The 25,016-nt window shown below is 45.4% G+C and overlaps 3 protein-coding genes across 3 annotated transcripts in view; 1 reads left to right on the forward strand and 2 right to left on the reverse strand.

Moving 5' to 3' along the window:
• The window catches only part of LOC127558739 (S-adenosyl-L-methionine-dependent tRNA 4-demethylwyosine synthase TYW1-like), a 214,641-nt gene extending 201,844 nt beyond the window's left edge, over nt 1–12,797 (reverse strand). The window contains exons 1-6 of the mRNA XM_051992012.1: nt 12,242–12,797; nt 8,346–8,479; nt 4,601–4,750; nt 2,586–2,687; nt 1,320–1,514; nt 176–439 (exon numbers count right to left, since the gene is read on the reverse strand). Coding sequence (XP_051847972.1) covers nt 176–439; nt 1,320–1,514; nt 2,586–2,687; nt 4,601–4,750; nt 8,346–8,479; nt 12,242–12,245 — 849 coding nt within the window. The 5' untranslated portion in view covers nt 12,246–12,797. The remainder of the gene's footprint in view (nt 1–175; nt 440–1,319; nt 1,515–2,585; nt 2,688–4,600; nt 4,751–8,345; nt 8,480–12,241) is intronic.
• A 627-nt stretch (nt 12,798–13,424) lies between these two features.
• Nucleotides 13,425–20,627, forward strand: SBDS (SBDS ribosome maturation factor). Its single transcript, XM_051992013.1, has 5 exons — nt 13,425–13,683; nt 15,277–15,406; nt 17,146–17,346; nt 18,012–18,176; nt 19,140–20,627. Exons 1-5 carry the CDS (start codon nt 13,556–13,558, stop codon nt 19,266–19,268), a joined length of 753 nt encoding a protein of 250 aa, XP_051847973.1. The 5' UTR covers nt 13,425–13,555; the 3' UTR covers nt 19,269–20,627.
• LOC127558742 (merlin-like) overlaps nt 20,390–25,016 on the reverse strand; it is a 52,756-nt gene continuing 48,129 nt past the window's right edge. The window contains exon 18 of the mRNA XM_051992015.1: nt 20,390–24,675. Within this exon, the coding sequence (XP_051847975.1) occupies nt 24,640–24,675 (36 nt within the window). The 3' untranslated portion in view covers nt 20,390–24,639. The remainder of the gene's footprint in view (nt 24,676–25,016) is intronic.

Raw genomic sequence — 25,016 nt, forward strand, 5'->3', positions numbered from 1 at the left:
GGGAAGAAGAAGGGAGATGGGAAGGAGTACAGGAAGAGGAAGGAAAAGAGAAAGAAAAGAGAGGGGAAGGAAGGAGAGAAGAAGGAAGAAGGGAAGGAAAGAGAGATAGAAGGAGGAAAGCAAGGTGGAGGAGGAGGGAAGGAGGGAGGCAGGGCTGAGCGCAGGGATGCGGTACCTCTGGGGCCTTGCCCTCCTTCTTCTTGCGTTTGCATTTGCCTTTGTCACAGCTGCCCCGGCGGTGGGGGCGACAGGCCTTCTTCTGGCCGCAGCTGCCACGGCTTAGTTCCTGTAGCCGGGAAAGGAAGTGGGCCTGCCAAGCGGCAAAGTCGGCTTCCAGGCTCCCGTGCCTGCTTTTCACCACGTTGCCATCGCCCTCCCCGCAGGTCATGACCCGCTTGGCGCTGAGCATCCACAGCCACCTATCGATGTTTTTGCCGACCTGTAAGAAACCAGGGAGCACGCAGCTGAGGCAGAGAAATTAAGGAGAAAAGACTGGAATTCAGGGCGAGGAGTCTTCGGGCCAGTGACGGGTCTGGCAGAACACAGACTCGCCAACGTGCCCGGACTCCCGGGTCAGACACCTCACAAGGCGGTGCCGCCCAAATGGCGTCCCAGACAGTCTCAGGCCAAGGTTAGACGGCTCCGGCCCCAGAAAAGAAGGTCCTCGAGGGCCTGAAACGAGTCCCAAAGGATCGGGCTCAGGGGAGGCCGCAGGAACAGCCTGCGTGCAATTCAGGGGCCTTGCCTGCGGGCCGTCCCAGGAACACAGAGCAAGGACAAGAGCAAACGAATGAAAACCACGCCAAAGTTCTTCAGGTCACCCATGGACCCATCAGAGCCACTGGGGCCCCACGGGCAGACAAAAAGAGGCAGGGAGGGGGCCGAGGTCGGGCATCCCCCCTGGCTGGGGAGGATTCAGTAAAAGTGAAGAGTGAGCCCAGTGGGCCCGGAGGTGGGGGTGTGGGATCCCCCCACCCCATCTGGCCATCTGAATCTATAAGTGGGGCAGCCCAGAGGAAACGAGCTTGTTCCAGAAGCGGACTACAGCCCCGGCCCAAGCTGGGCAGGCTCCAAGGGCCCTTGATCTGAAAATGTGGCTCTAAGGTTCCCTGGTCCCTCCCCTGAGGAGGATCACAGAACCCTCTGGGAACGAGATGCAGAGGAAATGGGAAGAGCGTGAAACAGGCTCCTCGTGGGCAGCCAAAGCTGCTGCTTTTCCTCGAAAGCCAATCAGTCGATCAGACAATCCCGCTGGGAGGCCCTGGAACGGACAAACAGTCCCATCCACACCGGCCCAGGGGAAGGAAGCGGCCCCTTACCTTGTTGTAGTCGCTCTCGTAGAGGGAATTTCCCAATCCAAACACGGCGTATCGCATTCCCTTCAGGTAAGTCTTGCCAAATCTAAAGTCATTCGCTGCTTCCTCCAACCACTTGCAGAACCACTCGGCGCTGTCTGGGGGTCGGCCATCGGTGTAGGTGGCAACCAGGAAGACGCAAATATTATTACTGGTTACCTACAAAAAGAAAATGGTGTTGCAGAGGATTTCCAAAGCCTCCTAACAAGAGGAGCATTTGATTCTAAGCTCACCTCCCCACTGCCCTGGCCTCTAAGAAAGAGAAGAGGCTTTTCCCCTGTTTCTAATGCTTGGAACAGAAAGAGAATGGCTGTGATTGTCCCTAATTTGGGGAGGAGAGTAGAATGGAGAGTGACGCAGGGGGAGAGGTGATGGAGGACGTGGCGCTCAGAAGCAGGGAAGCCGCACCCTTTAAGGCTCCCACAGCTCGGGGACACTCATGGACCAGGAAAGACAAACTCCCACCCCAGAGGGCCTGGGCTCGGGTCTCTGTCTTTCTCCACATCTTCCTCTCCTGGAATAGGGGCTCTGAGCCGTGGAGAGGGAGGGAAGGGCTGACAAGAAGTAACAGGGGAGTCTGAGAGCCGCCCTTGGGAGCAGAAGAGATGGTCACTTGAAAGCAGCTTCCCCCAGCCCGCGCCCCAGCCCGTCTGGTCCCGACCTCAGAACCCGGGTGGGAAACCTCCAGGGCACACGCTGCTCGGGGCACCCGTTTGGGCAGCATGGTGGCACAGTCATGGCCTAGGAAGTCATGGGCCCTACAAGCTGAGGGACTCTGGCAAGCCACTGTTTCTCTCTCAGCCTCAGTTTCCTCATCGGTTAAAATAGGGAAAACAGCTGTTTCCAAAGGCTGCTAGGAGGATCCAATGAGTGTTGTGTAGGTTGCTAGCTATTTATTATTATTATTATTATTATTATTATTATCATATAACAATATAATCTTGATTATTATGTCACACAGTATTTATAACAGTAACGACTGTGAGAGTTCTCTCAGCCCTCTGAGCTACAGGCCTGGGGGCTCCTCCCTTCCTCGTAGGCCCAGAATCCCACAGGGTCTCAGAGTTAGGGCTACAAGATAGATCATCTGCCCCAGATTCCCTTCTAAAAAGCAAATAGACCCATTTTAAGGAAATTAAATTTATTAAATAGAAGAGCAGCCCAGGAGCCAAGACTCAGAAGGTGTTTTGGTGGGAAAAGACACTAAAAAACAAAAAATCCACCACCTACCTCTTCTCCCAGGTGATCGTCAGGGTCATATTCTTTCAAATTAATGACCGCCACAGGCAGACCAAGAGCCGCTACGGCCTCGGCGAGAGTCGCTGCAAATCCCTGATGAACAAAAATCAGACAAAGAGCTGTAGAATGGCAGGGACGCGGCACGGGGCCCATTTCAGCAGGAATGAATGTCCCAGGACCAGTCTCAACCCCTTTTAAATACCACTTTTTTTTTTTTTAATTAACTCTCTCCATGGGATCACAGACCACACATCACTGGATAAGAGATCGAAGGCCACAAGCAGAAGTCACAAGAAGAAACAGACTGGAAACAATCGAGGAAGAAAACTCCTGCTTCCCTGAAGACTGGCCGAAGGGATCACTTTGCCCTCCACCAAGGTACGGACCTGGGGGCCTGCAGGAGGCAGCATCAGAGCAGAGCAGCTTGAGCTCCCAGGCAGGAGCACAACCGCCCCTCAGAGTCCCCAAGTGAGAGCCGTCATTCTGGTCCCGACCCCTTGTTATGGCACAGGTGAGAAAGCAAGGATCAGAGAGGCTGCGCTCCCTCCGTCTCCCTGTGATCCAATAATGGCATCGTTGGACCCGTGCCCCGAGAGTGTTTTCGTAAAGAAAATAAGATACATCTGTTCAAACAGATGTACAGCAGCACTGCTTGTGATTGCAAAGAACTGGGAACCCCCTAAATGTCCAACAGTTGGCAAATGGCTGACTCAACTAGGGTATATAAATGAGCTGGAATCTTATGATCTTGCTGTTAAAAATGATAAATACAAGGAAAAAAGAGAAACTAGAAAGGCTTCTGGAGGTAATACGGAGTGCTTAAATGACAAAGTATAACAGGAGAACAAAACATACGCTCACTGTGACAAGGGAAAGGAAAACACAGACTCAAAGAGGCGGATGAATGGCCAGACAGAAAGGAATTCTGGGGAAGCAGAAATAATGGGAATTCTGCATCTCTTCTGCATAAAAAGATATGGGTAAGTGAAAATCATTACAAAGATCTAGGCTAGCAAGAGTGTGCCTGGGAGCTTCCGGAATCCCTCTCCTGTCTGCTTAAAAAGGGGCTGAAGGCCCTTGAGAAGGTAAGAACCCCCCAAGGGGGATGACAAGCTGAAGCACACAAACTTGGACTTGGCCTTTTTTTAAAAAGCTAAATTATTAGGGACAGTCGGAAAGAAGCTGGGCAAACATAGTTTTGTTGAGCAAGGGGCCCTGAGCAGCCCAGGACCTTCCCAGGAATTGCAAAGCACTAGAGGAGGAAGAAGTTCCAGGCTGCAGAAATAATACAGAGCTGGTGGTAAAACGGACCAAGCCAGAAGCTTTGGGGACGTGAGCAAGCAGCTTGATGGGGGATGTATCCAAAATAGGCCCCTGGGAGGAGACCCCCGGATCCTGGGGCTCCTAAACATCAAGTTCCCCAAATGAGATATTTGTAAAAAGCTCTTAGCAAAGTGCCTGGTGCACAGTAGGTGCCAAATAAATGCTTATTTCCTTCCCTTCTCCGCTCCCTAGAAGCAGGAAGCAAACTAAGGAGCAGAGAGGACCAGAGCCTTGCCCAATCTGCTTGTTCTCTTTAACTTTTTGCTATAAGGACCAAGGTAGGGAAGGGAGAAAATATCTTCAAAAACTAAGATGTTAAGAAAAACGAAAGATATCCATCAGAATTTTACACATAATGAAAAGTTAATTAAAAGATTATGTTAAGCAGCAGCCAGATGGTGCAATGGATAGAGCACCAGCCCTGGAGTCAGGAGGACCCGAGTTCAAATCTGATCTCAGAGACTTAACACTTTCTGTGTGACCCTGGGCAAGTCACTTAACCCTAACTGCCTCAGCCAGAAAAATAAATAAAAGATTATGTTAAATAGAAAGTATGAAGATTAGGAATAGAGACCTAGAAAGAAGAAGAAAAAAAAAAACTTCAGGAATAAAACTATTCAATTTAAGTCACACGAACACCTAAGAACAAGTCTGGGAATCAAAATGGCGACCAGCCCTCTCACCTTTGCAGTGCCGGTCTGAGAAGCGTAGAAGATCTTCACTCCAGAAACATGAACTTCTTTCTTCTGATGGGAAGCGGAGCCATTGGCCACAGGAGCCGCAGGGGCGGGGGAGGCCTTCTGGAGGGAGGATTTCCCCGTGGATCTGTCGCCCTTAAAGATAAAAATGTACAGGTTTGGGCCATCACCACCAATTTTTCCCTACAATTCCCCCTTTCTGATGACAAAAATAGGCAAAGAAACAGACTCCTTAGGAGGTTAGAAAATTCAATTTAAAATTTAAATCCTAAGATTCAGAAGCGCCCTTGGAAGTCTTCTGAAAAGGGATTCCTATTTCTGCCTAGCCCCAAGGGGCTGTCCCCCTTAGCAGGAAGCTCCCCAGAAGGAAGACCGGCCACAGAGGCTGCCCCCACCAGTTGGCGTTTGCTTCAGTGGGAAGGAAATCATCCCAATTCCTACCCAGTGCTCGGCCCTCTGGGGCCAAACCAAGCAGAGCTAATCCCTCCAGCAAACTAAAGCCTCCCAGGGCCTTGGAGCCAGCTCATGAGCTCCCTGGTCCAGCTCTGAACCACTCCCAAGGTCACACTTCTCTCTTCTGGCTAAACCAACGGCACGTCCCTAGTCTTCCTCCTCCCTGACCTCTGGGTGGTGGCCAGCACTCCTGGCCAGGCCCCCTGGAGACGAGTTCTGGGACCCTGACCTCTCCCGCCCCCCCCCACCTGCTGGACAGCAATGTCTCAGTCTCCTCTGCAGCATTATCATCCCTATCCTGTGCTTGTACTAACTGGGAGGGGCTCCTAGGGCTCGGTCGGTCTCTCTGTGTGTGTGTCTGTCTCTCTGTCTCTCTGTGTGTGTCTGTCTCTCTGTCTCCAGCTGTCTGTCTGTCTGTCTGTCTCCGACTGTCTATCTGTCTGTCTGTTCGTCTCTCTGTATCTGTGTCTCTGTGGTTCTGTGTCTCTCTGTCTCTTCTGTCTGTCTACATCTGTCTGTCTGTTGGTTGGTCTCTCTGTCTGTCTGTCTTTTCTCTTCTTTCTCTCTCATTATCAGCAGGGAGATAACTCACAGGTCTCTCTATAAAGCTCCTCATCTCCCTTCCAGGCCTTCACACACACTTAGACCGGGGCCTGGCACACAGTAGGTGCCTAATAAATGTTTACGGCTTGATCTCCACACTGCCTGGTCCACCACAGGCACCCCTGACCCCGTGTCCACACCCAAACTCCTCCCCTCGGCCCTGGCTCCCTCCTCTTCCCGCCCGCACACTGAGGGGCTCCTCTCTTCTCCCAGTCGCCCGGCTCAGTCCGGAGGCTCACCTTCGACCTTCACCTGGCTCGCTCCCCTCCCCCACCTAACTGTAGCCGGGCCCTCACACCCACCCGCTGGCTCCTGCCCAGCCTCATCAGCTGCCGCCGGGACCTTGGTCCTGACCGGCGTCTTCACTTCCAGCTTCTGCCTGACCCAGCTTCCCCGGAGCTCAGAATCCCTGTGGGCCATTGAACGCTCCTGCGCCCGAAGCCCCGGGGGCTCCCTCTTGCCTAGTCCAGGGCTTCCCACCTGGGCCTGAGATTTTTTTAGTTATTTTGATAATTATATTTTCAAATAATCGGCTGCCCTGGTAACTATGTTGTTTTATTTCACACATTAAGAAGCCTGACTCTGCTGTGGAATCACGGGCTCCCCCAGACTGAGGCCCGAGGGTCGGTCCAGGATGCGCACTTAGGTTCTACTTTGGATAAAACACGGACCGGCCGCTTGCCCTTTAAGGCCCCTCCTCCCAGGCTGACTCCGGGTCCTGCCCCGTCCCAGCAGCTCGCCCGCTTCACAGACCCCCCAGCTCCCTGCCGGTGTGTGCCCAACACCGCGTCGGGCTCCTGAGCCTTCTCCTGGTCGGAGCCCCTGCCTGAAGCCCTTGCCCTGAGCTGTGCCCCTTGGAGCTCCTCTCGCTCAAGACACTTTCTGGGCCCCCAGCCCTGGCACGGCCCAACGCAAAGCCGGAGCCAAGTGCTTGTGGAATTCGGGGACACCCCCCAAGACAGCTTCAAGGCCTTTCCTGCCCCTGGGGCCCTGCTCCAGCCCTAAGTAATGCCAGTCATCATCATCATCGAAGTCCTCCCTGAAATGGGCCATTCAAGCCTGAACATGGAGGGTCATGGGAGCCCCAACATCAGGCAAGAATGGTGCCAGCTTTTAGAGCTGCCCCCCATGTCTGGGGTCCTCAGACTCCTGGCTCCCCTTCACACAACCTGCCATCTAACCATACCTCCCCATCTTGTCGTGGGTGGGTACATTTCTTGAACCCAAATGTAACACTTTATAAATCTCCTTTTAAATTTCAAATCAAGTCCAAACGTGTTCACAGCCCAATTTCCAAGACTGTGAAGACCTTTCTGAACCCTAACTCTGTCACCCATAATGTGTTATCCCTTCTAGATCTGTGGGAACCACAGGGAAGACAGGAGAGCTGGCTACGAGTTTCTCTAGACTAAACTTTTTGAAGCCAAACTTTTCTTTTTTTTTTTTAGTCACTTCTTTTTTATATAAACTTTTTTATTTTCAAAATACATGAATAGAAAGGCAGGCAGGTGGTGCAGTGGATAGAACCCCAGCCCTGAAGTCCGGAGGACCCGAGTTCAAATCTGGCCTCAGACACTTAACACTTCCTGGCTGTGTGACCCTGGGCAAGTCACTTAAGCCCACATCTCAGCCAAAAAAAACCCATGAATAGTTTTCAAAGTTCACCCTTGCCAAACTTTCTGTTCCAAATTTTCTCCCCTTTTCCCCACCCCCTCTTTTAGATGGCAAGTAATCCAATATAGGTTAAACTGTATAATTCTTCTATATTTCCATATTTATCTTGCTGCACAAGAAAAATCAGATAAAAAGGGGGAAAAATGAGAAAGAAAATAAAATGCAAGCAAACACCAACAAAAGAAGTGAGGCCCACCCTCAGTCCCCACAGTGCTCTCCCTGGGTGTAGACGGCTCCCTCCAATACGAGACCATTGAAACTGGCCTGACTTACCTCACTGTGGAAGAGAGCCTATTCTGTGCCTTCTCTCCAGCCCTGCAGGTCCTAACTGTGAACCATAGAAAATCCCCAGGCTGCACCACACGAGTGCACACGTGGCCCTCCTAGGACCCTGTAGTAGCCAGGGTCACAGAGCACAGCATCGGGGCCATCAGAACTGATCATCGTATAATCTTCTTGTTGCTATGTACGGTGTTCTCCTGGCTCTGCTCCCTTCACTTAGAAGCTAAACCCTTCCATACCATTCAGCTAAGTGTCCACAGAAGATGAAGAGCTGAAAGAATCTGGAAGCCCCAAACTCTTCCTGCCATCACAACTACACTCAGCCTCAGTTTCTTCATCTGAAAAATGGGATAATAACAGCATCTACCTCCCAGGGTTACTGTGAAGATAGGATGAGATAATCATTGCAAAGAGCTTTGAAAACCTTAAAGTAGCATATAACCCTATTCTTATTGTCATTATTCACATATATATATATACATATATATACACACATATATATATATATATGTATATATATATATGGCTTTTTATATATTTATATGAGTATATATTTGATAGATGCTTAATCTGAGGCACACAGTAGGTACTTACTAAATTCACTCGCTCACCTAGCAGAACCCTAAAAGAACCAAGGCACCCAGCTCTAGAACCTTTAGTAGGAAGTGACAATCTAACGCGATCTCCATCCGTCACCTTAAGAAGTGACTCTACTTACGAGCTTTTTGCTGACCACTTGGACGCAGATGCACAGACTGACGCCAAAGGCCAGGCCCATGTACACATAAAACCTGTTCATCCACAGGGAGATCAAGGGCGCGTAGAAGTGGTCCCATGTGTCCAAGGAAGCATCTAGGCAGAAAGCACACGCGTGTAAGCAGGCAAGGTGTGAGCAAATCATTTTTCTTTCCTATTAAAACAGATTATAAATTAAAACAAATGTATTTATTATAAATAAACATTATCAGTTAAAACCGGCGCATCTAACCAGTACAAGCCATAGGATAGTCCGAATCCTCCGTTCATTCTAAGTAAACTCTGGCGACATTAACTTACCAGGACTCAGGTAAATGTAGGAGCCCCTCGAGCACCTTATTTCTGACAAGGGCAACTGAACAGAGTTTAGTGTTTCCCCTGCATCTGAAAACAAAGTCCTACTTTTCAAAGATCAGCTTGTACCCAATGAACGCAGAGGAGAAAACTCTCAGGAAGATCCTTGGGTTCTCTGGGCAGTCTCTCCGTTTCTTCACTGCCCTCAGAAGTTTCTGGAGCTGCAGAAAGGAGCCTCCTATTCCCATGGGAGCATTTAATTGCCAGTGGGGCCAACAGGTAAATTAGCTCATTTGCGTTCATGTCACTGCCAAGAGTGGACACTTAAAGCCGTCCGTCCTCTTCAGACAGGAAAGACCAAAGGGAGGTTCCTGGGAAAGGCCACCAGAGTTTATCAAACATGTTTGCTTATTCCTTATTCGTGCCTTTTTCACGGTAATAAAGCTTGATGAATGGCACTGCCAAGGGCTGCCAAAGGCCGTAGGCCCTCCAATGTCAGGGAAGCCAGATTTGCCTAATCAGCGTCCCCTTCTTCGAACGTTGACAGTTGGGCCGGTTTTCATGGCAGCACAAAATAAAAAGAGGGCAAGTGGTGAGCTGCTATTGGAAAGGATAGACAAGGCATAATTTAAAAAAAAATTAGTGGCTTGGAATCAGGAGATCTGAGTTCAAAATCCATCTTCTATATGACACTTGATGGGGGGGAACTACGAAAGGCATCTCACAGTCACAGCCTCAATATCCTCATCTAGAAAATGGGGACTCAAGACTCGTACCACCCAGTGAATGGGACTGTTCTGAACAAAGTGCTTTTGTTTTTACGGTGCTGGAGACGACATGAACTGGTTTTATTAGAGTGACACAAAATTAACAGAAGGCAAACTTCCTCTTCCTTCCATCAGATTCGGTACCAAGATATTCTAGGAATATGCACAATGGAGGGAGCTGGGCCTGGAATCAGGGAGACCCGGATCCAAAGGCCGTCTGCCACTCAGACTGACCCGCGGTCTGACTCTCACCGAACCCTCAGCAGCTTCCAGACACCCCCCTGAGTCCTAGCATGGAATCCACACGTCCAACACCAAAACCAGAGAGATCGGGGAGGGGGGGGAGGCCTGGGGGCTCCGAGATCTGGAGAGAAAGAATCCGAACTCACATCACTCAGCTCTGCCCCTTACAACCTGCATAAGCCTGGTTCCCGGGGCCTGTTTCCTCACCCACGAATTGAGGCCCTCGGAGATCTCTTGTCACTTTGGATCCATGATTTTATCAAGTGGCCTTGAGCATCATCCCTTCCAGCCCATTCATTTTACAGAAGAGGCCCCAGATGGGCCAGTGACTTGCCTGCGGTCACACAGAGTAAAGAACAAGTCGGAAGCGGCTCCCCAACTCCACAGCAACTTTCCACAAGCATCTACTTCGATACATTCCAAACAGCACTCGAAAAACTCACCAAAAAATACAAGATACCTCCAGAAAAGACACTAGAAATTAAAGGATTACGGAGGCTTCTGGAAAGGATTTAGGAGGCCCAGGGGAGGCTGGGAGTACGCATCCCGACTTCCCCACTCAGGTCTCATATGGAAGGGCTGCAGAAGAAGTTGAATGGGCACCCAGCCCTGGAGCCAGAAGGACCTGACCAAACCCTACCTCACTTAGCGCTGCCTCTCCGTGTGACCTTGGGTAACCCCAACTGCCTCACACACCAAAAAGAAAAGTTAAATGGGAATTTGGGGGGAGTTTTTGAAAGTCACAGACAACATGGAAGACCAGCAACTGATAAAAAGCCTACAACCAAATACTTCGCCTACGTTTTACAATAAGGTAACGTAAACATCCCATAAAAAAGGGAAAAATCAGATTTCTCTAGAGGGCCAAAGCATTTTACACAGATTTTCCAGATCCAGTGCCCCTGATCCCCAGGATGTGGGAGGGATAACTGTACATTCAGACATGAAGGCCAGCGACCCATGACTCCCCATCTCTCCAAGCTTTCAAGAGCCTCCCCAGGAACTTGGCCTTCACTTAGAAGGAGACTGGCCCTTCCCCTTAGGAAGGGAGAGGGGAAAGAAGAAAAGGAACAAGGACAGAAGCTGGTCCAGACACCCTCACTCTGGGCTTCCATTTCTGACTCCTGGCCATTACCAATGCCTGCAATGTCCCCCCCTCCTCACCTCTCCTCTCAGCTCTTACAACCCCTAGCTTCCTTTCAAACGCAGCTAGCTTTTTATACAAAGCATTATACCCATGTCTGCTTTGTAACTAGTCTGTATCCATGTATTTTAAATTTATTTATATTGAATCTACTGCAGCTGACTGGAGATCTCATTTTTAATATCTTGGTAACTATATTTCAATATAAATAGTTTTCAGGATAATCTTTTTTTTAAAGCTTTTTATTTACAAGATACATGCACGGGTAATTTTTCAGCATTGACAACTGCCAAACCTTTTGTTCCAACTTTTCCCCTCCTTTGCCCCACCCCCTCCCCTAGATGGCAGGATGACCAATACATGTTAAATATGTTAGAGTATAAATTAAATACACAATAAGTATACATGACCAAACCGTTATTTTGCTGGACAAAAAGAGTCGGACCCTTTCAGGGTAATCTTATGCATTTTATACTAGGCATTTAAAAAGTCGATTCTGAGGGTTGCTCCATAGTCCTCTCCAGACTAAAAGTCCTTCAATAAGCATTTATTGAGCACCTTCTATGTGCCAGCAATTGTACTAAGCATTGGGAATCCACATATTTATGTTTGTGTATATACACATGCACAAAAACATACATATATTTGTTCTTTATAAAGCAATAAACAGCCCCCAACCCACCCTCAAGAAGTTCACAGTCCAATAAAGACAAGAAAACAATTAGGTGCAATTAAGAAATACATAAGATAAACTAGGGGTTGTCTCAAAGGGAAGACATGAATGAGGAGTGGAGGTCCAGAAAAGCTTAACAGGAGCCAAGCGGGTCTGGACACAATAAAGGTAAAGAATAATAAAGAAGGTTGCTTAGCCCAGCGCCCAGAATACAGTAGGCACTTAATAAATGTCTGTTTATCTGCTGAGACCCTGCAATTATGTTGTCAGAAAGAGCTCAGTTCAAATCCAGCCTCTGAGACTGAGGTAACGGCCCGGAGACGGGAGGGGGCTTGGGGAGAGTGTCCCCTAGAACGCCAAGATCACATGGTCGGTCCCAATGGAATGGAAACTCTAGGAGGGCAGGGGCGGAGGGAGTTTTGCCTCATTCTGTTCCCTATTCTCAGCTAGCACGTGGTAAGGGTTTAAAAAACGTTGGTCGATGGACCAGTCAATCACTGAGCATAAATCTGTATCCCACCAATCCCCGCTCCGTCCCGCCCCATGCATGCGCGGGAGGGTACGCATCCACGGGAGCAACGGCGCCTGCGCAGGCGGACAACCCTCTAGAGTTCATCTAGAGCTAGGGGAACCTGGGCTCGCCCTGGGAAGGCGGCTGGAAGCCTTTGGACCGGCTGGAACAGGGCGCGCTGGCCTGAACCCGAGCGGGAGAAGCGGGGACCGAGAGCGGACCTTACCCATGTCATCGGCGGGTGGCGGGAGCAGGATCGGGGCCAGGCGGGCCGCGAGAGCCCGGCAGGAGCTACAGCTGCGGGCTCCGGGAGGCCGGCGTGGGGCAGATTGACAGCTGGGCCGGCGCCCGTCATTGGTCGGCGGACGTGAGTGGGCGGGACCCCAGCTCTTGGGGCGTGGCTCTCGCCCTCGTTCCCGCCCTCACGGCCCCGGGAAAGTAAAGCGAACCCTCTTGTTTTCTCGTGGTGATGTCCCTGCCCCTGAAATGGAACTGCAAAGAACAGGAGCAGAGACTTGACCTATCTAGTCCTGGAAAGGACCTCAGAAGAGATAGATGACTCAGTGCATGGAGGAAGCAAGCTAGCGTTTATTAGGCGCTTACTGTGTACAATGCACCCTGCTAAGAGAAATATGAGGTGGACCCTGCTCTAAAGGCGGTTACATCCTAAGGGGACTGTCCAGCCCAACCCCGTCCTGAATGTGTCCAAGATTATCGAGCTGCTTTACAGATAAAGAAGCAGGTCCCCGGGTGTTAGCTCAGGGGTAGGTTTGAAGCCAGCTCTTGCTCTTTTGTCCTTTAGCAGCTGTCTTGTGTAAAGAGTAACAGCTAGCACCTACTTTGTGCTAGGCGCTGTGCTAAGCACTTGACAGTTACTATATAGTCCAGAGAGGTAGGTTCTGTTATCTCCGTTTTGCCAGTGGGGAAACTGAGGCAAATAGGCGCAGTGACTTGCCCAGGATCCCACAGGCAGTAAGCATCCGAGGCTGAATTTGAATTCAGATCTATCCTGACAACAGGTTCCGTGCTCTAACCATTGCATCACCAGCCGCCTCTATTCCTGTGCTCCTCCTGACATCGCCCAACACTAATGTGGACTGATACACGCCAGGGAGTGAAAGCGGACCCTCGCCCGCCTCAGAACTCCATTTCTTCCACTACACGTTTCCACCCGGTCATTGGAAACCAGCACCACAGGGTGGTTCAATTTCAGTTTACAGCAACCGGGTGAAGGCGGAGAGAAAAGCCGGAAAAAGGCGATTGCGCCCCTCTCATTAGTGAAGCCAAGAGCCTGTCAAGTAGCCCTGCCTTCTGATTGGTTCGGGTCGTGCCTCCTTGCCCCACGACGTAAAATTCTGTTCCCCCCCCCCCATCCCTTCCCAGCGCCTGCGCATTGAGGACGTCTGGCGGAGGTTGTTGTGGGAGCGGCGGCGGCGGCTTCGGCGTCGAGCCCTCCCTGGGAGAGTCCGCACCCCCCGGCTCGAGGGTCGGCGGCCGTTAACAGGCCCGCCCGCCCGCCGGCTGGGGACAGGCCGCCACGATGTCCATTTTCACGCCCACCAACCAGATCCGCCTGACGAACGTGGCCGTGGTGCGCATGAAGCGCGCGGGGAAGCGCTTTGAGATCGCCTGCTACAAGAACAAGGTCGTGGGCTGGCGCAGTGGCGTGTGAGTAAGCGGGGATACGGAGCGGGGGCGGGGAACTGGGGTCTTCAGGCTCCGCAGCCTACTTCTCCCTGAGGAGGTTGTCAGAAACGGGCGGAACAGTTCTAGCGGGAGGGGCAATCAATGTAAATGTGGAACAGGTGCTGAATAAGAAGGGCGGCTTCCCGGAAAAGCGCCAGCCTGGGGGGCGAAGGCGAGGGGTAGAGTGCCGTGGACCAGGAACTGCACACCCCCCACCCTTTGGCGTTTATTAAGCGTCTGCTGTGTGCTCGGCGCTGTGCCAAACGCTGGGGATACAGAGGAGAAAAAGGAAGCTCCTACTACCTGGGAGACTGGAGGAGGTGCCCGGGGGCGTTCTGTTCCAAGGGTCGGAGCTAGAGGAACTTGCAGGTCCCAAGGGGCAGCGCTGGGTCCGCCCTTGCCCTTCTGTAAAGCCTGGCGTTGGGAGGAGTTGGGTGACGCCCCCTCTGCCCGGGCTGGCGTTGGCTGCAGGTGCCAGGAGGCACAGCCTGGGCGTGGGTAAGGGCAGGGAGGCATTTAACAGCAACAGTGACGGGCAGGGGTGAGACCCCCGGGGTACCGGGGCCAGCCAGCCCTCGTGGCCAGAGACTTCGCCCCTCTCGGCCTCGTTAAAATCCAGGACGCTTGCAAGTCAGGACTCTTCCAGAAGGCAGGCTGAAAAACAGCATCCCAGGACCTAAGCCCCATCCCCAAGGGTCTGGAATGTGAATGGGGGAAGGGGGCGGGGAGAAACCTCACGCCTTCATTTTCACTCATTTTAAGATCTTGTCTTTTATTTTCTGCACTGACACACACTACCAGAGGGGATGGATATGTCTCATCAGATCACCATAGGGGGTCCATGACCCCAAACACGTTCAGAACTCCTGCTCTAGCCTGATGGGGATGGTAACAAGGTAGATTCAGGCTGTGTTTTTGGAAGATGGAGCCGTTTGTTAAAGAGGGATCAAACCTTGGAGACCCCTCTTTATTGTCCTTACCTCCGACCGCTTTATCTGCTAACACCGAAGCGACACCTGGGTTTTAAAAATCCCTTTTTTAGTCCCTTCTCCTATGTAAAACAGGTAATACTAGTGCTTACCTCACAGGGTGGTTGTTGGGCGAAATTACATGTAAAACATTATACAAAGATATTAATGATTATTCTTTTATATGACACTATTTAGACCTTGGTCTGAATGCAGACTTTGCCACTTGCTGGGTGATCTTCAACAGATCCCTTAATCAACTTGGGACTGGGTTTCTTGTATGTAAAATGAAAGGGAACTAGTGAGCCGCCATCCCTCCCAGCTCTAAAATCTGTAATACTTAGTAGCGTCAGTGCTGTCTGTAGATCCTGGTGATAAACTACATTGAAAATTTCCTATTGGGTAGTCAGAATCAGAGTGAAATGTGAAATATTCTCAAGAAATGTCTTGATTCACAAAACACTGAATGCTGGTATTGAGTATTTGACACCCAGCACGATCTTGAAAACAATACCATTTTGGGATGCTTAAATAGGAGGACTTTTTGAAACTTTCCTTTAGATTTATGTGTGTTTTTCTCTCTCTCATCTCTCCCCCTTCCCCTTAGGGAAAAAGATCTTGATGAAGTTTTGCAGACACATTCTGTGTTTGTAAATGTTTCTAAAGGTCAGGTTGCTAAAAAGGAAGACCTTATCAGTGCTTTTGGAACAGATGACCAGACTGAAATCTGTAAGCAGGTGAGCGTTACAAAATTCATATTTATTTCCCAAAGTGAACTTTGCTTTCATTCCCTGTCTTCATTTCTAACCCTGGAATGCCTTGGAGCAGCCAGATTTCAGGGCTCACTTGAAGTACAGCAATTCAGAATTAATTGATAATTTAGATGTATGTTTTGCCTCTTTGTGTTGTAAAAATGTCTTCCCCTGCAAAGGTCCAAATATCATCAACTCATACAGCGAGAAGGGAGCTTTGGGAACCACTCACACTTTGTTCTCCACTTCATCTTGAAACTGAAGTGATGCAGAGCCTGGACTCCAGAGAGTCCTATCTCTAATGTGTTACTTTAGTACGCAGAGGTTTCTGATTTAAAAATTGATTGTCAAGTGAGTAAATTTTATAACCATGGCACCTCATGAAAATTTATCAACAGAGGTCTCTGCTAGTCAATGAATGTCAGTAAAATAAACCTTTAAAATATAAAAGTTTTGAAAGGAAAAGGGATTTCAGTCTAAAATCGGTCACTTTCAAGCCTATACCTCAAGAAATTTTAAATTCCTCCAAATTGCACTCTCCTTTTGTGACCATTTTTCACTATGGCCTAGCTAAAATTATAATTTTAATGGACTCATTTTACTCATGTAGAAATAAATAAAATACTTCATGCATCATTCATATTTCATAAATTGTCCTTTTCTTGCCTACTTCATCCTAAACTGAGGTGGGGAAAGGGGTAGGAGGGAAGAAAGAAGGAAGGAGGGAGGTTACAATTGTTTACAAGGTACATGTGATAATCCAGTTCTTCTTAAAAAATAGAGGCCCATGCATCCCCCCATCTGAAATAATTAATAAGTTTTATCCCAAAAATTCTATCATCTTGATATGGCTATAACTGATTATTTTAAGAGGTCAACTAGAATATGATGTGGACACTTTAAAAATTAATGGTAATTGTAACAAGAAGATTGTGTAATGAAAAGCTATGTTAGACTTAGCTCTTCTCAGCCATACAATGATCCAAAACAATTCCAATAGACTTGGGAAAGAAAATGCCATCCAAATCCAGAGGAAAAACTGTGGAGAGTGAATGCAAGCCACAGCATATTTTCACTTTTGTTTGTTTTTCTTTCTCGTGGTTTTCCCCCTTTTGTTCTAATTTTTCTTTAACATGACTCATAAGGAAATGTTTAAAATGATTGAATATTTTATATATATACATATACATATATACACCTATATCAGATTTTTTGCTATCTTGGGGAGGAAAGAGAGAGAGAAAAAAAATTTGGAACTCAAAATCTTAAAAAATGAATGTTGAAAACTATATGTGTAAGTGGAAAAAATCAAACACTAAGTGAAAAAAAATTAATGGCTATTAAAGTAGACTGTCATCAGCAAGTCATGGTCCTTGAGTCTGCTATAGCAGACAGTGAATATGAGTCAAAGAAATATGGTTATCTAGAGACTAATGCAAAGTTAGCAGAACCCAAAAATTGATAATTCACATCAAAACTGAATGCTGGAAAATGCTGGTCACTATAGCTTCTATAGAGAGCTATAAGAAGGCACCCCGGCCTCCCCCCCTTTGTTTATTTTAGGGAGTGACACATTAACTTCACATGCTTACTTTTTTTATTCTTTGTTATAAGTGATGGCTCTTGGGAAGGCATAGGGATACATTAAAAAAAAAAAAAAAACTTAGGTGATGAAAAACTAAATGATAACAATAAAATGGATTTGATAAAACTATTTCTTCTAGATTTTAACAAAAGGAGAAGTACAGGTGTCAGATAAAGAACGACACACACAGCTGGAGCAGATGTTTAGGGATATTGCAACAATTGTAGCAGATAAATGTGTAAATCCTGAAACAAAGAGGCCATACACTGTCATCCTCATTGAAAGAGCAATGAAGGATATCCACTATTCCGTCAAACCCAACAAGAGTACAAAACAGCAGGTCAGTATGTGGGTGTTTAGGTTTTATGTATCCTTGAAACTCTGTCCATGGCAAGAAGTTTCTGCTTAACACAGCCTTTACTGTTGTCAGTCTTCAATTAGATTAATGAGCATTTATTAAGCACCTACTGTGTGCCAGGCACTAAATTTTGTTATTTAGCCATGTTTTCAGTCATGTCTGACACTTCATTTGGGGCTTTGCTGGCAAAGATACTGGAGCGGTTGGCCATTTCCTTCTCCAGTTTATTTAAGAGATGGGGAAATTGAGGCACGCAGGGTGAAGTGACTTGCCCAGGGTCACTTTTAGGAAGTTAGGAAGTGGCTGAGGCCAGATTTGAACTCGGGAAGATAAGTGCACTCTGGTGCCCCCAGCTGGCAGGCATTTTGCTCTCTAGCAGCTCAGAATCCAGTGGAGGAGACCACATGCAAATAGCTCTGTACAAACAGATTCTACAGAGAACAAATTAGAAATAACAACCAGGGGAAGGTGCTAGAAATAAAGATATAGAACTCGAGGCTGGGGAGGGGTGGGAGGGGTTGTTAGCTTGTACTTGAAGGAAGCTGGGGAGGGAGAGACGGGGATAGCCAGGGAAATGTGTTTTATGTGAAATACTAAAAGTGACCAAAAGAAATAAAATTATAACTTGTTTTCCTTTCTCTTAATAGGCCTTGGAGGTCATAAAACAGTTGAAGGAAAACATGAAGATTGAACGAGCCCATATGAGGCTTCGGTTCATTTTACCTGTGAGGGAGGGGAAGAAGCTAAAAGAAAAACTCAAACCATTAATCAAGGTGATAGAAAGTGAAGACTTTGGTGAACAGTTAGAAATCGTAAGTTAAAAAATATTTTTATTCCTTTGTATATCCGTTTTCTAAATTATTTCTGCAGTTATATTGTAAGAAATGTTAAGAGTGTAGTGCAGAGTAAAATTTGTATGTGAAAAGTGTTCTGGATTATAAATTATACAGAACAGTCATAGAGAATGACACTTTTTCCCTGGGCTCGGAAGGGGAATCCATTTTTTGGAGTTAACATGCTTAAAGAGATCTGGCAATTAATTCAGAAAGCACAGAACAGTGCACATGATCACAAGGATGAAATAAATGATCAGGGCATTTCCCCACAGGATATTCTCAAGAAATGACAAGTATGTCATAAAATAAGACCATAATGTTTTAAAATCTTAGGTCTTTAAAATTTCGACAGAGAAGGAATCAGTACTTTATCCTTATGGTATCTAGGAGTACATTGACTTCCCATGTTAATTGTTTTTTATTTAGTTTTTGCTTTTGGAGGGTAGAGCAAAGTGGAGAAGTGTTGTATACAGAACCTACTATGTACATGTATTTTTTATCTCATTTGATCCTCATCACAGTTTTGCAAAGTAGATTATTATCCCCATTTTATAATTGAGGAAATTGAGGCGAAAAGAAATTAAGTGCCCTGCCCATAAGTGTCTGAGTCTAAATTTGAACTCGGGTCTTCCTGATTGCAGCCCAGCACTCTATCCACTGCCTATCTAGCGCCTCTTTTATTTGAAGCAGCCCGACTCCTCTGTCGTCCCTGACAACCAAGAGTCATCATTAAGCAAGTTTGAGATTTTTTTCCCCTAGCATGTAATTCCTAAATGAGCACCTGAATCTTTCTGTTTTGAACTTAGAAAAGATGAATTGTTTCAAATAGTATCAGAAATCTTTTGATAAATTTGTGTCTTGAAGGATCCTAAATTTACAGCTGTAGAGACAAAGATTCTGTCTGTCTGACTATCAAAGAACTCTGTTAACATCTTTCAGGTGTGTCTAATTGACCCTGGCTGCTTTAGAGAAATCGATGAGCTGATACAGAGGGAGACAAAAGGAAAAGGTTCTTTGGAAGTTCTCAGCTTGAAAGACGTGGAAGAAGGCGATGAGAAATTTGAATGAAAGCTTTTCAACGTCTTTTCACTTATAAACACAACACTAAAAGGTGTTCTCACTTCCTTTCATCACTGTTAACTACTGTGGGTTTTTTTTTTTTTTTCTTTTGCCAAATACTTGCTCGGACTGATTAATTTGAGGTTTTCATTCCAGGATATCTGTTAACTAAACAAGTTGCTTGTATACAGAATATTCAGTACAAAAATCCTAATATGGGATAAATGCATCCTAGCTGTCAAATTGGGCTACTAATATTAAAAGAACCAGGGTGAACTTCCTGTTTTGCATTCTGCCTGGGTATCTGGGCTCTCTGTGTCATCTTAATTTTGACAATGGTCATTCTTTGTTAACTTTGTCTCAAAGGTTACACTAAAAATTCATGCTTTAGAAACGTCCCTTGACTGAAATGGAATTTGTGCAAAAAATGCAAGCCTGCAACATTTTTACATGACAGAATTCGAGTAATTTTAATTTGGCCTAATATTAAGTTGGGTATGGTAATTTCCCAACTGACACTGCTTTTTTTGTGTGTATGTGTCTAATACATACAGTTTACTAGGAGTCCATCAGTATTTTCATTTAGTAAACATGCTGCCAAAATATAAAAGACTTTGGTTAAAAAAAAAATAAGTCATTCATGATAATTTTTAAATTTTATAATATATGTTAATACAAATGAAGTTATATGTAACAAATAAAACCTCTATTATTTTTATTAAACAATGGCCTGTGTGTTTGTAAATAATATCTTCCCATTTTTGCCAGTTTTACATTCTGTGTGATGTAGGACTGAGAAATAACATGCCTTCTTTTGGACTTACAAAAGAAAGTTTATTTAATACAAACATCCCAATGAATGGGCTTCATTTTTTTTAAAGGCAAACTCCTAAAAGAGGTTAAATTATAGAAAATAAACTAGCTTAACACAACAGAGATGTATTTTAGCAAAACAATATTTTTCCTTAGAAATTAAGTTTAAAAAACCAGAAAATAAATAAATTCCCCTGTAAATAAGTCCTATATCCAAGCCTTAGTTACTTCTAATCATTAGAGAACTCAGCCCTAATCATGTACAGATGTCCTGATAATTGGGTCTTTTTCAAATACAAACATATCCCACGCCTAAATTATTTTATGCCAGAATTGTTTATTTCAAGTTTTGCATTCTTTCTAGTACAATACAATATTATTATGGCTTAATATGTATGGAAAGGAATATTAATGATGGTATTTGACACGCGCAAAGAGGGCCCAACAAGTTGAAATCAACTTTACTGTTCTATCCAAGATTTTTTTGTAATCAGTTTAGTTTGCCTATAAAGCTTATCAAATGATGTAGTTGGCATTAAATGCATTTATCGTTAATCGTAGTGCTATAGTGCTTCTTTTTTCACTCTATAATATAGTTATTTCTTATCGATCAAGATGATGACTTTAATGGGACTTGTAGTGAAATGTTCAAACAGAATAACCCCACACACAATCATCTTTAGCATGAGGGCTAAAATGAAAGTAGCACAACACCTGATTTGAGGGATCAAAAGTATAGTAAGTGCATTTACTCGGGGCCTTGTCAACCATGATAAAATTCTTGGAGGATCACTGAATTGGGCAGATACACTAATTTGATAACACCCATGTCTATAACTGCAAATGCTCAATTTGGCCTGTGAGGCAATCTCACTTAAACTCCTAGTGACAGGCAGAGCCCCTCCTTGCCTGTACCAGGAATTCACTCAAATGAATGGTGGGTGTTGTCCTAATAAGGATTTTCTACAAGCATGAATTTTGTCAATTAATGGATAAAACATAACATTTATGAGGACATATTGGTGATAGTCAAAAGACATGAAAAGGCAGTTTTCTAAGGAAGAGATCTAAGTTAGCAACAGCCATATGGAAAGCTGCTCCAAATCACTAATAATTAGAGAAATGCAATTAGAGGAAACATGATTCTTTCCATCCATCATATTGACAGATTTGGCAATCAAAAGAAAGTGACAAATGATGGAGAGGCTGGAGGGAAACAAGTCTGTTAGTGCCCTTTTGGTGGACTGGTAATAACCATTTTAGAAAGCATGGGAGCTGTGCCCAAAACATCACTAAACTATGATTCTCCTTTGACCTGTCTCTACTGTTAATAGGCCTAAGTGACCAAAGAGAAAGGGAAAGGACTAACAGGTAGTGAAATATTTATAGCAGCTCTCTTTTTGTGGTAGTAAAACGCTCAACACTAAGAGCATCAATGGTAGAATGGCTGGACAAATAGCATATGAGTGTAAGAACACCACAGTAAGACGTATGTGAACTGAGCAAAACCAAGAGAATGGTTCATACAATGACAATGCTGTAAAAACAACTCTGAAAGCCTTCAGAATGCTGTGTATGGCTAACTGGGATTTTAAAGGGTTGGATGAAGGATGGACTAAAGACAAATTACCTTTATGGGTGTAGCCAACATGGAAATTTGGTTTTTTTGCAAGAAAGGCCACGAGGGGAGAACTATCAATATTTAAACAAAATAAAATTTAATAAAATTTTTAAAAATAAAAAGTATTTTCACTCCTCAGGAAGACCACTGAAATTTAATTTTATAAGGACCATGACAAGCACTTGGCCAGAGGCCAGTGGCTTCTGTGGTATTACCTGGACAATCAAAAGTTGGCTGTGCTTCCAGAACCAAGCAGATCAGAGCCTGGGGCAGTTGCAGAAGCACCCAGTTCCAGTTCTGTAGCAAGGCTGTTAGCACCCATCTGCAGCTTCACAAGAGTTAACTATAGGTTTTCTAGATGTGTAATAAAAGCCTTTGTGATTCAGTCTACTACGTATTATTTTCAGTATCTAAATAATAATAAACTGAGATATTACTTGATCCATTGTTTTTTGCTTGGGGAACTTCTGTGATCTCAATTGTGATCCCCTAAGTTTTGAGTCAGGGTTTCTGAGAACTCCAACAGCCCAGTAGTTGACCAGCTGGGGAATTCTTGACTTCTAGTAACAGTTCAGCACCAAACTTAATATACAGTAGGTGTTCAATAGTAGTTTGTTGAATAGAAAAATACACCAGATTTGGATAGGTTCCTCAAACAAAAGGAGGATGAGCTGTGTTCAGTTCTGTATCATATCTATTGAAAGAGCACTGCCTGAAAATCAAAAAGCAAATTAAGTCTCTATTTGATGAGCCTGAAATATTCTGATGAGTGAAAAATTCTTCATTCAAGACTGAAATCGTTTGATTTGATGTGATTCTTGAGATGACTCATTGCTCGTGCAACTCAATTCAACAAATACTCAGTTTACTGTGTAGACTTGGGTTTGGTACTGAATGAGATAATGATATAAGTTGGATAGGATCATATAGCACAGTTCTTCACCTTAGGAAACTAATGATCTAGTAAGGGACACAACATAAATAACTATAAATACAAAATAACACATTGTAAGTACATAATGGAGGAACAAAGTGCGATGTATGGGGAGTCTAGCTTGGGCTACTGTTAGATATAGAAAGGTGTCAAAGAAGGTTTGTGGGAAAAGGAAGCATTCCATGGGGTTTACAAAGGATGAGTTAGAATCAATGAAGCTTAACAGGAGGATAGAACTATGGGAGCAAAGGCAGTTGGTCAGGAGAATGGGGGTAGGGGAAAGAGTAATAACTGACTGATTTAAACAAGCTAGGAAGACCCATGTGAAAAATGTATAAAGGGAAGTGAGCAGAACCAGAAAAACAATTTACCCAAGTATAACAATCATGGAAAGGAAATAATGGCAAAAGAGGGCAGAACTCTGGCCAATGCAGTGAAGGATCACAACGTCAGAAGAGAAAGGAAGGACTAGAAATGCAAAGGAAGACATTTTCACAGAGGGCCAATGTGTGGATTTGTTTAGTTTGGTTATGCTTGGGGATCACGCGGGCTTTAGTGGGTGGAAAGAGTTGGGCAATGGATCCATCTTTCTAAGCAAGAAAAGGAAAGATCAGAGAAACATTTAGAAATACATGAGAACAGAAGGAATTTCAGAAGGGCATACAAACTTAGTAGGGCACTTGTATACATTAAATTGTACATCCATATTAAATATGTATACATCCTTTTTTTTTTAATTGCATATAACAAATTCACAGTTTCATATAATCTTTTTTTTTCCTGTTCTTTCTATATTGAAATGTTCATGTTTGTAAAGTTCATGATTAAAAGAAAAACATTTAAAAAAGAAGCCAGGGTAAAGTCAAATTATGGAGAACCATTGGGTATTCTGAACAAAAATGATAATGAACACGTCTACACATAAGGATGATTAGTTTGGTCCTCCAGTGGAGAAAGAACTGGAAGAGAAACAAAGTTGAGTGTCTTTCAGTAGTGTGGGTGGGTAGGCTAGGGCCTGGGCTAGGATCCCGACAGTGGGAAGGGAGAGGAGGCCCAAGAGGCAGAGTGGCTATGGCTCAGTGACCCACTACATGAGAGATGACAGATCACCGAGGATTAAACCTGAAACTGGAGCAAATGGAAATCCTCATGACAGTCATTAAAAAGATGAGAAAGATGTGGTAGCTGGGATTGGCGCTGATAAGGAGAAGGGCTGGCTCTTCCGCTGAGGAGTAGGGTTTCTGAGAAATTCTGAAGTGAGGACGAGGGGAGTCAGGGAGCTCCCATCAGGTGGTGGGAAGTTGGAGGCCGGAGACTTGAGCCTCCACCTTCTCTCTTGATGTCAGCCTAAGATTTAAGTCCCATAAGAGAAACCAAACTAATGGAGGTTGACATTTTCTTATGGGATCACCACCAAGTTAAAACATGAGAGAGAAGTTAATATTTAAATTGCTAAGATATTCATGTTGGGGTTTAAAAAAACAGTGTTCATCCCTGAAAATGCTGAGACCAGGATTGGAAAACTGTACTAGACAAGAGTTTAAGGTCCAAGGTTGCAACCAAGGAGCAAGGAAGGCCAGAGGAAGAAGGTTCCCACTGAGAGGATCCAGAAGCACAGATGGAGCCAGAGCCAACGGCCAAGCACTGGCTTGGGGAGCAGAGGGTCCAGAGGCAGAAGGGGGTACATCCATCGGAAGCAAGGCCAACATCAGAGTCCAGAGAAGGAACAACAGAGGTGATCAGAGAGCTCAGTCCCTGTTCCAGTCAAAGCCAATACAACTTGTAGGAATTAAGTCTTCTTCCAAGGAGGGATTCCTTTTCTTCCTGGCCCACCCTGTAAATTAGCAGCATCCCAGAGAGTCCTCACTATCCCTTTAAAGCCTCTCTGACGCATGGCACACAATACAGCCCATAAGTAGAAAGGCCATTAATGTCATTCTTAAGCCCCACTGAAGGTACTTTTACACAAATTAGACGTATTCACCCTCTGGAAGATGTGGGTCCACAAAACTTCAAATGTAGATCACGTCTGAGTCATGTTGCTGAACCTAGATGAAAAACACATTTTCCTTCCCATTTTAAATTAGTTCTATAGACTAGAGCAGTCAACAGTTTTATACAGGTCTTCCCAACATCTCCAATATAACAGAGTCACACCAGGCTTACATGGAGAAGAGACTAAGACTTTGGAAATACAAACTAGGTCATTTATTACTTTGAGCAGGAAAAGGTTTCAGAGGAAAAATGCCCTCAGAATTAAATCTCAGTATATGGCCCTAAGCATGAGGCCTAAAAAGTTTTTAATGATAGAAAATAATTCATGAGAAGCATTAAAACCTTGAATCTGGTAACTACCAGGGGATGGGTTCATTGAAATGGTCTTTTTTCC

Source organism: Antechinus flavipes, chromosome 4, assembly GCF_016432865.1.
Source record: "Antechinus flavipes isolate AdamAnt ecotype Samford, QLD, Australia chromosome 4, AdamAnt_v2, whole genome shotgun sequence".
NCBI lineage: Eukaryota > Metazoa > Chordata > Mammalia > Dasyuromorphia > Dasyuridae > Antechinus > Antechinus flavipes.

Bases quoted from the DNA above. Each gene is read 5' to 3' on its own strand.
- SBDS (XM_051992013.1), top strand. From the start codon at position 13,556: ATGTCCATTTTCACGCCCACCAACCAGATCCGCCTGACGAACGTGGCC. The intron at 13,684-15,276 runs GTGAGTAAGCGG...CCTTCCCCTTAG, and splicing joins GTGGGCTGGCGCAGTGGCGT to GGAAAAAGATCTTGATGAAG. The intron at 17,347-18,011 runs GTCAGTATGTGG...TTCTCTTAATAG, and splicing joins ACAAGAGTACAAAACAGCAG to GCCTTGGAGGTCATAAAACA.